We start from the raw sequence: 11273 nt of genomic DNA, 5'->3' as shown, positions 1-11273 counted from the left end.
GTAATATTTAGATGGGATGACAATAAGAAAAAAGCATTGGTTTCTCATGTGCTTGACCCTCCACCACTTTACAGTTTTTCTCGATCGCTTTAAAGTTTTTCTCGATCGCTTTAATGCTTGTGTCAACTCTAATATCACATTTTCAAAACAATTAACACACAGGTCTAAACAAAGCACTCTGGTCAAAATGACACATTTATCTTGCAAAAGGCTTTTACTCTCTCAAAACATTTAAAACATGCAGCAAAAGCAAATTTTGCCTTCAAACAACACATCTTGTAGTCAAATCACTGTGTGTCATTACACACTGGACAACAAAGCGCAAAATATAGTTGTCAAAATTAGGGGTTTCAGCCTTCATTTTTGCTATGTCTATGCCATTTTTTCTTTATTGTTTGGTATCAGAAAAACTGTTAAAAGACTAAATGTATTGAATAAAAATTAATTGTAGACCTATTCATTCCTCTCAAAATGTAACTGCCATTGACATACAGTAAACACCATAGACAAGACAATTTTGAACTACAACTTCATTTTTTATTTAAATAGACCTACAGTAAACAATAGACTTGTCAGCTTTTGTACCGTTTTCTTCACCAAATAGGCAATACAGTACTTATTTTAAATGTGCCTTAAATCCACACTTGCAAATAGCAACACAGAACATACATGGTATCTCTTATGGATAATGAGTGATTGCTAATTGAAGAATTGTGAGCTAAAACAGCTAAAACACAATTTTGCAAACTAATCTGGTTTTATCAAAACACTTAACACAATTCACAAAATCACAAACCCAAACTGTAAAATACCTCATACATCCTGCAAAATGAAGCACTGCAAGCAAAACTATAGCATTATCAAAATCAAACTTTTGCACCAAATGGTACACTTCATTCATATTACCAGATTTGTGTCTAACCAACTACAGTACTGTTGGGCATAATGAAAAGCATGCACTCTCATCTTTAGTATGCTTTGCCATAATACTAAAATAGTTCAAATTGTAGAAAATTCTTCAGATTGTTCACATGCACAGAAATATTTACAGATACACACATGCTGTTTAAACATTTTTTTTTTTTTTCACCAAACAAGTCAGTGCAACATATGCACAAATATAAGCCAATTAGTTCATGTAGTGTCATTTTGAATGTCAGTGTTTTGAAACGGCAAACATGTGCCTTTAGGTCAGATTGTCGTGTCTTACAGTGAACCGTGTTCAGTGCATTTACAGTAAAAAGTGGCATTTTGAATGGCAAAATGTGTGTGAAGCAGAACATGTTAGAATTTGTTACTTGAGAAGAGAGGTTTTGCTCTCTGTGTCAGTTTAAATAATTGTGCATGTCATTTTAGTGTTTTAGCAATTAGAGAAAACTGTAGTTTGCAAGCAATATCTATATATTAGCTGAATACATGTTTTCTATTTGTTTCACAGAGTTACTCCAGAGGAGTATGGAGTCTTTGTATGAGAACTCTGTTAAATGATTTGAAAGAGATGACTTCTGCTCTGCTAAGAAGGTGAAGATCAAGATCAAGTGGATCCAAGTTTCATTAAGGGCATCTAAGCAATTGAGAAAAACTGTAAATTACAAAGATTGATAGCTTATCAAGATGACATTTACATTGGATGTATTCAGCTCACAGAGGCTTTCATCCAGAGTCACTTACAACAACTCACAAGATCAGGTGTGACATCTCTCTCAACACTAGATGGCGTTTATGCTTTAGGGCTGTGAAACTGAGACTGAGGTGATTACAATCATCTTGTATGCTACTGAGTGGCATTCAGGACTTATTGGCCAAAATGGGGAGCTTATTAAGCAGCCAACAAATTGACTTGAGAAACAAACTGCACCACTGGCACAGATGATATATCAGCAATATTCTTCAGAAGTTAATGCGTTTTCAGAAACTCAGTGGGAAACCAACACAGTGGCGAAACCTAATTTTGCTTGATGCCTTATAACCCTAACGCCTTTCAGGGAGCGCTGCCTTGAAGTCGACGGTGGGGGCCAAAAACACATATACCCCTCAGCTAACCTAAAATACCCCCATGTTTGTAACTGTGAGAGAGGAACCAAAAGATGTGTTATCTTATGTGGTCTAATATGTTGTGGTCTAGTATATGACTTTTTCACAGTGACTAGTTTCAAACATCTCTCTGACTCACTTTGGATCCTATTGCAAAGTTCCCCCATGGTTTGGTGTTCACTCACATGTAATCTATACAATAAACTGACAAAGGCGTCTGCCAAATCCCATAACCATATAACCATAACCATAACTGTGTATGATCTGATGATATATACAAAGCACATCAGTTTAGCAACATTTGTTTGTCTGTCTTTGACAGTTGGAGCATGAAGAGGGATCACATGTTCAGACGTCCGTGATAACATGTAAAGCTCAGACATCTATCCGACAGTACATAGTTCAGTGTGTTGAAGCAATCTGTCAGTATTTATGATTCCCATAATTATTAGCCTTTGAGCGTGTATATAACTTGGGACGTACCGGTGCAATTCAGTACGAAATTCTGCAGCAAAAAAGTGTAAGGATTGCTCCAGCACAGGTAATCTTTTCATTTTCAATTCAGTTTCATTGACTGTTCTGTCATGACTGCTTCCAAATACAAAAAAGAGCAAACAAATAAACTTGTTGAAAAATTGTTGTGGTCATGGCTTGCACCAGAGGCAATATAGGACTGAAGGACTTTGCCATCACACATAGTTGGGAGTCTTAATTAGCTTAAACCTGTTAACTGAATACTTCAGACATTGGAAACACATCTGGATCAAGGGGTGAACAATGAGATTTTGAATGACAATGAAAGAGACAACTCTGCTTTTCAAGAACAGACCACTGAAAGGTTTGCAGATGGATAAAGGTGCACATTGTTGCGTGAACTGCTCCTGTACAAACCATGATTTTCAGTACTGCAGACTTGTTGTGAAGGATGTGGTTTTCTTGAGTAGGTGGCAGAATCTGTGGACCTGTGGAAAACATAGAACCATCACTATTGTGTTTTTTCACAGACTGTTGAAAAAAAGTGTCATTGTGCAGTTTAGTTATTACAGTTTGACTATCCAATTGTTTTGGTAAAGGAAGTCAATCAACACGTATAAGGCTATGGTTGAGTTGATGATAGCTTTGATCACACACAGCTAGCTGTTTACTTAACAATGCTCCATTCTTTTCAAGTCTATAGGGTTGACTGAGTTGGTGGGTAGACAGTAAGAGTGAGAGCTTATGAAATCTGTTGTAGTTTTATAGTTTACAGGTAATTAGTAGCCACAGATCAGGTGCCTACAGGAGTAGGCAGTAAGACAGATGTTCTTACGGTGTCATATGCACATGCTCACTGTATTTTGCACATTTTGTGACCAGGTGTTCAGAGCATTATATAGCAAAAATGTCTACTCAAAATGGGTCTACTCTGCAGGTTCTGGTCAGTGACCTTGTTATCAACCAAATGATGAAATCAAGCTGTCGTGAGTACACTTGTACCCCAGATCTATCAATATGTCCTTACAACTATTTCAGCTCATGATAGCAGTTGACTGGGCGTTTATCTAAGTAGACCCAATAAGTCTGGATACAAGTCTCGACAGGATGTTGCTTAAAGATGCCAATCTGTCGAGTTGTGTAGTTTCTTCAAAGAATGAGAGAGAGAAACATAGAGAGAGAGAGAGAGAGAGAGAGAGAGAGAGAGAGAGAGAATCAGTCAGTCAGTCAATGACATCTCTGACAAACTTGTTTCCCAGGAAGTCGAGTTGACAGAATCGTAAATGCAGAGGTAGGACAGACAGCTTTTTTTATGTTGTTAAATTATATGGTAACCATAGCTGCAGGCTTTTATTGTTTTTTTCACTTTTTCACTTTCACTCTCAGGGCATTTTGTTATTTCTCAATACTAATTTAGGCTTTTAAGCAATTTTGGACTTGTTTCTTAACATTGAACAGTTTATATTCTACTTGCACTATGACCAATTTACACCATCTATAAACCTGCTGTTTTGCTTTGCTCTACATTTTATTTTATGTATGTATGTATGTATGTATGTATGTATGTATGTATGTATGTATGTATGTATGTATTATAGCCTTATAGCCACTACACTACCACCACCCTTCTACATGCTAAAAAAGTAACAAAAAACAAATCAAGATAAACAAATCAATTTTTTGTCTGATAGATGTTTTTTGTGCTTTTTTCATTTTTCTTTGTGTTCACCACATCGGCAAGGGCTTATTGTCTTTTGCTTGTAAGGAATTTCCTATAGGAAATCTTATAAGATATTCTCATCACCTTAAATGTCAGTTTTTCTATGATAACATCACATCACATTTATTCATTTAGCAGATGCTTTTTATCCAAAGCCCTTACAACTAAGGTGCAGAGGAGACCTTAGCATGGAATTACAGTTACAATTATATGCATTAAGTGCATATTACAGTAGGTGTGTGAGGTTGTCAGAAGTGCTACACTCTCAAAAATAGGGGTACGGTTGGGGTACATTTTTGTTCTTTTAGGTAAAAGCTAGGAAATTAGTTTTTTAAAGATAGAGAGGGACGCCCCTGCTCTGATGGAGCTTAGCAGATCGTTCCACCATCGGGGGACCACAGATGAAAAAATACTTTTTTGCCGTGGGAGTGGGGGCAGCAGTGCCAGACAATGTTCTTTGGAGGAGCGCAGCGGCTGAGGGGTAACATAAGCTTTTATGAGAGCACTTAAAGCTGCAGTTGGCAAGATTATTTTGATCATATTCACTGAGACAGAGGCAACATGGTCCGTGAAGGTTAGTTGGTCATCAATCATGACGCCTAAGTTTCTTGCCGACTTGGTAGGTGCAAGAGAGAGGGTGTCAGTTGTAATGTTGATGTGATGTATGTTTTGTTTGGCTGGGAAGACCAGTAGATCAGTCTTAGAGAGGTTTAGCTGAAGGTGATGTTTTTTCATCCAAGCAGATATACCAGAGAGACAGTTCGAGATCCGTGCTGAGACTGTGGCAACATCAGGCCGGAAGGATAGATAAAGTTGTGTATCATCTGCTAGCAGTGATATGAGAAGCGGATGATTGGGCCCAATGAGGTTTACTTCTGATGTATGATCTATTACTATATGATATACAAATATGTCTCTCTTGATTCCCTTATGTTCTTAATGTAGCTGAAGGGGAAAGTAGACCATTTTCCAAGATGGGGCACAGCATAAATCACACAGACTCCCTCTATGGCGGGTTCAATCTTCTGAACGCTGATGACCTCCTCAACATCACAGCCCCCAACAACAACTCCATAGCATTCCAGCGGCCTATTTCCGAAGCGGCCGACAAGATCATCAGCATTGTCATCGTCGTCATCCTCTTCATCACAATGGTGTCTCTTGGCTGCACCATGGAGCTGGACAAGATCAAAGGACACATGCGTCGGCCCAAAGGAGTGGCCATCGCCCTGGCGGCCCAGTACGGCATCATGCCGCTGACGGCGTTTGGCCTGGCCAAGTTGCTCCAGATGAACCCCATGGAGGCGGTGACGGTGCTTATATGTGGATGCTCTCCCGGGGGCAACCTCTCCAACATCCTGGCACTGGCTCTGCAGGGTGACATGAACCTCAGGTACCTACAGTATATGTGGACATTCTGTAGTTTATTCAATTAATGGAATAATTAGTTAAGAGTTAGTTATTAGTTGATGTTATTTCAGATATATACAGGAGAGGTGTTAAAGTCTTTGTACTATAGGCAGGGGATTTCCCACAGCGACTATTCAACAGCCAAGCCTAATTAACATCAAAAACAACCATCACCAACAACGCAAAATTTGTGGCTGTTTATGATACGATTGGCAACAAGACAATAATCAGTTGTCTTGTTCAGGGGGACATGTTACTATGAACTACTACAAACTTTGCTTAAAATGTCCCTTCCCCCATAATAAAGACATACATTGTTACAATAGCCAGTAACATTTTACAATAAGGGTACACAATTTAGCATTAGTTAAGTATTAGTTAAGCATTAACAAATACTGTTTTCAACATAACTCTGGAAAAGAGCTTACCAAGAGGTGCCTGAAGAGATTTAACCATTGCACACACGTCTGTCTACCAGTTGGCAAACAGTAGGCCTATATATATGAAGTCTGAATAACACTGAAGTGCCAATGAAATAAGTGAGGTATTCACCGAAAGTAAAATTAACATAATCTCTAGTTCATCATGAATTCATCATGTGTTCAGTATGTAAACATTAGGGATTATGAGTTAGTTTAATGCTTGTACCTTATGAATTCATCATGAGTTCATGTACACATTAGGAATTCGTCATATATAACAAAGGAAAACACACTGATAACACCTACTAAATAAGACTCTAATGAGGAAAAGCACATTTGTTAATCCTTAAGTAATGTTGAAAAATACTTAACAGTGATGAATTAAGTTTGTTAATGCTTAACTAATACTTAACTAATGCTAAATTGTGTACCCTTATTGTAAAGTGTTACTAGCACTTTTCAAGACACTCAACGATGCTTCACAATTTCACAAAGATACATAAGTTACAAACAAACACACAAGGTACAGGAACAAAGTTACATAAACAGAAAATACACAGGTACAAGGACAAAGCAGGAAATACACAGGTATGGACAAAGCGGAAGGCAAAACTAGAGGGCAGGGCAATGAGAGGTTAAAGTTGGGGGAGTCAGTTAACAGGACAGGTGAGTTTGAAGAGGTGAGTTTTGAGGGCATGTTTGAAGAATGGTAGGGTGCACTGATAGTACATCTTTTGTGCCTCTGTGGACTAGGAATGCATTCAGAGCATGGTTTAATCATATCTGATTTTGTGTTTTGCCAATGCCGACGCCCACAGACAGCTGTAAATGGTGTGGGTTAGTTATGATAAAGAATTAAATCCTATTCAAGCCAGAGAAAGAACAACCCTGTTTTACCAGTTTTCAACAACCTTGCATGTAAATTAAGTGTGACTATTGCTCTTACATCATTAAATGTCCCAACAACAATTGATGGGAACATTAACAGATCCTAAATTTACACGATGGGCTGCTGGCTAGTTACGTATAGGAGTTGACAGATCTCACATGACCTGTGACATATGTGGCTTTTTAAGATGCCTCCATGCTCTGCATCAAAACTAACATACAAGTTCGTATTCATGGCATGGACTGTTTTATTAGTCAAAGAAAAACCGAATGAGCAAACTCATTAAGCTACTCACACACGTTGTTACATGCACACACACACACACACACACACACACACACACACTCTTATTTACAGGTGGTCTTGGGTGTTTCTTTCTGAGGAAAACCAACACGAAATCTGATCAACCAACACAAAATCTGATAGACAGATTTTATTCTCAGATAATCTATGGTGATGCCCATCGCATGCCAGTACATGTTTTCAGGTAGGCAGTGTGTGGTTTATGCAGAGCCGGACAGTAACGGAGTACGTTTTCTTGAGTACAGTACTTGAGTACAATTTTGAGGGATCTGTACTTTACTCGATCATTTACTCGGTCAATCATTTTTGGGGGGTACTCATGACTTTACTCAAGTACATTTGAGGAGCAAATATTGTACTCTTAACCACTACATTTCTACCCATAACCGTGAGTACCCGTTACTTCTTCTAAAAAAAGGAAAAAAGAAAAATCTCGGAAACCCTCAATTTGTTGTTTCCCTCTCAAACGTGATTGGATTGTGCAAGCGCCACTGATTGGGATAGCCTATCAGCAATCACCTTCAGCTTTCCGCCAAAGTCAACTCTATGGTCAGATTTAGATAAGAGATGAAACCATGGACGAAAAAATGGATGAAGACGCAGCAGGTCCATCCTGGGAATGTGCCAACCTGTGGCTCCACCTCGCCAGACTATTTCAATTTTCTGAACAAGTTAAAGGATAATTCCGGTGTGATTTTGACCTAAAATGTGCTGAAACATGATAACGAGTGTGAATGTATGTCTCATAGCTCACCTCGGCTTGTCCCCTGCACTTAGAAATCTGGCGCTAGTTAGCCAATGCTACCAACAGTGTTTCGTTGTGGTGCCTCGGGCATCGGCCTAGCCATGCAAATAAATCACTGTTTTACACCATTTACGAGGCTCAAAGTAGCTCCATACTTCATTGGTAGACTTCCGAGGGCCTTGACATTTAAAACGAGACATAGAGAACTTTGAAAAAGCAATGGTAGTTTATTTACAAGACGATTTATACAGACAGTACCTTAAGGAATTTTACTGTTTGACGCCATCTTGAATTTAGTCACGATAAGTCGAGCGAGTAGTACGAACGAACAGGTATGATAGGGGATCAGATTCCAAAAATAATTCTGTGAAAATGCATGGATTCCAGTTGCTGCTACGGAAGCAACTGAATCCATGCATTTCCACTGAATTATTTTTGAATTTTATTTTTGAATATTTTTGGATGAATTTTACTTTCAATTCCTTTTACATTCTTCAAGGTATTAACATTAACATTTTTCATAACTCCATGTAGGACGTTTCTGTAAATGTAAGCACTGTGGCATTAGTAATGCAATATTTAGAAAATGTAGGCTACTCTTGTACTCTTGATACTCAAGTACTTTTAAAAACAAGTACTTTAGTACTTTTACTTAAGTAGACATCTGACTGTTGTACTTTTACTTGTACTTGAGTCAAATTTAGCAAAGGGTATCTGTACTTTTACTCAAGTAATAAAGCTGTGTACTCTGTCCGCCTCTGGGTATAGACCCTTTCAACAATAAAAACAAAAACAATGCTTGAACATTCTATTTGGGCCCCAATCTACTTCCTCTGCATCGCTAACTTCCGCTAAATATGTTACGTTGGTTAGAGAGGTATTTTTTGTTTTCACTGTTTCCGTAATGTGTAGCTGGGTCATGGTTGGAGAAACGTTAAAGCAGCTGCAGGTCAACTAACCTGCAAGTTAAGTCTTCATTACATCTGGCAACCCAGAAGAGGCTCGCGTCTGGTAGTCTTGAGAATGTTCACCAGTGTTTTGATTTTGGCCTGCAGAACGTTCGGTAACAATCCTACAAATCGCACCTTTAAGATAACATATGGAATGTTAAAAAGGAAGTCTTGTGGGGCCAACTATGATGCTGAGAATGGAACTCTCTTGTAAGGGTCTATATGGATGGGGGTGGAGTGATTTGGTCTCCCCCATGTTTAAACTTTATGGCTACGGCTATATGCTGCAACACCTGGGCAGCAGTCAGTGGTAACAGCAACAAACTCAAATCAAACTGTATGAAAGGACGAACAAATGTAAACTTGAGCAAAGTCAAGAAGATATTTGACATGTTAAGGCATATTTGAATGCAGTATATTTCCATGAGGTGAATGACCTCCTTGCTGATAAAAAAGCCCACTGAAAATAATTGATTAATAGCACTTATCACACCACAGATTTATTAGTCTGCTTACCAACCTTTAGGTCAATAACCCCTTTAACTGGGGATCGGCTGAGAAATTCAGAACAGTGCGTAACACCTTTTCTGTGGCTCAGTACCAGCGTCAACAGATATATCTGTGTTAGGATGACCTTAACAGCTTGGCCCACCCTAGTACTGGCATTGTCTAGAAAAGCAAGAGTCTACTTTCAAATCCACTTGCACCTACGTACATACACATACATGCACTATACGTGCACTATAGGCCTACATACATACTGTACATACATATATACACACATACATACACACATACATACATACATACACAACATACATACATGCACTACATATACTGTACATACATACATACATACATACATACATACATATGTCAACACACAAAGATCTATTTTATGTGCGTCACAAAGATCTATTCTGTGTGTGCATGTGTATGTGGTCTATTGTACATGACATGGCAGTAGTATATTTACTGTACATCTGTTCATTTAACACACTTTTATCTAAAACAATAGTTCAGGAAGGGTTGACAAGTGTCATGGTGCAGGTGCTCCTTGAAGTATAAGCCACAATCTCAAGTACCTATGTCAACAAAACTGCTGCATTGATTAATACTGTTTGAGTAATACTGAGTAATACTTTTCTCAAGTGTTTTTTCTCACTTTGAGTGAGTTTGAATTTTATTAAGACATATAAAAGATATTATTTTAACAAGACATGACACAAACACGACACTCTCAATGAGCGATAACTGTAAGACTATGCTATACATTGTGCAAACTATATGCGAACAGTAAACTCAAGTGGAGTGGAAGTTGTTAGACATACTAGTTGCATATGTCTGTATGCAGTCGAAGAACAAAACCCTAAAGAAACTTCCTGCACCCACGTAGCAACAATAACAACAAACTCAATCTGACCTAAACATTGATTTTAAAATTTTAACATGTAAATGAATGAATAGATGTACAAATAAAGTACACATGGACAGATGTTTACAAAGGATGCAGAAGAGAGAATTTTAAAAAAAAGTGTTCGTAGCGTAGGAAGGTATAGAGAAATTTGAATGCATATTTTTGTGAGGTGAATGACCTCCCTGCTGTTACACTGTGCAATAAATAATAATTGGCTGACCGTACATATCAGACTAAATATTAGCCTGCTTACTGATAGGTCAATGACCGCTTTAACTGAGAACCAACTGGCAGTATTGGACAACAGCTTGAGATAGCTCAGCTACATTCACTGCTGCATAATGATTCAAGTAGTTAAAACCACTTTCAGCTTACTACTTAAATCTACAGGTTCCCCTGTACTGCCAACTGGACACTGAAGAACACAGTATAAGTCATATCTGATGAGAATGAGTGGGGGACATTGTAGTGTCCTTTTTTAAGTGGATCTTATCAGTGACTAAATACTGTTGCATTCATAACAGATGCCCTTGGCCTATTAGCTTTCCAAACAGTCCTTGACCTTCCTTGACCTTATCTGCAGTAAAGCGTAAAGCAAGAGTTGCATATCCAGACTTACAGCACACAACACACCGATACCCACACACACACACACACACACACACACACACACACACACACATACACACACACACACACACACACACATACACACACACACACACACACACACACATACACACACACACACACACACACACACACACACATACACAGAAAGAGAGAGTAAGAGATTACATTAACTGAGGGCCACCAAAGGGGCAGGGGGAGAAAAAGAAAAAAAACAAACCTGGAAAAAAAATCCCATTTGTATCATTTTAATGACCAGGTTGCATCTCTACAGTTTAT

The 11273-nt window shown here is 38.4% G+C and overlaps 1 protein-coding gene and 1 long non-coding RNA gene across 3 annotated transcripts in view; one reads left to right on the top strand and one right to left on the bottom strand.

Moving 5' to 3' along the window:
- Positions 1 to 595: 595 nt before the first annotated feature.
- LOC121710968 lies at positions 596 to 2972 on the bottom strand. The gene is made up of 2 exons (XR_006032199.1): positions 2926 to 2972; positions 596 to 1564 (listed from the first exon to the last, which is right to left on the bottom strand). It is a non-coding gene; the product is annotated as an uncharacterized LOC121710968 (long non-coding RNA).
- Positions 2973 to 5353: 2381 nt separating this feature from the next.
- slc10a1 (solute carrier family 10 member 1) overlaps positions 5354 to 11273 on the top strand; it is a 12095-nt gene continuing 6175 nt past the window's right edge. The window contains exon 1 of one of the 2 annotated variants that reach the window (XM_042094197.1): positions 5354 to 5621. In XM_042094197.1, coding sequence (XP_041950131.1) covers positions 5380 to 5621 — 242 coding nt within the window. In that variant the 5' untranslated portion in view covers positions 5354 to 5379. The remainder of the gene's footprint in view (positions 5622 to 11273) is intronic. The other variant, XR_006032194.1, reaches the window with a different exon arrangement.

The sequence above is a fragment of the Alosa sapidissima genome, chromosome 6, assembly GCF_018492685.1.
Source record: "Alosa sapidissima isolate fAloSap1 chromosome 6, fAloSap1.pri, whole genome shotgun sequence".
NCBI lineage: Eukaryota > Metazoa > Chordata > Actinopteri > Clupeiformes > Clupeidae > Alosa > Alosa sapidissima.
The sequence above is the reverse complement of the archived record's forward strand: the minus strand, read 5'-3'. Positions and strand labels throughout refer to the sequence as shown.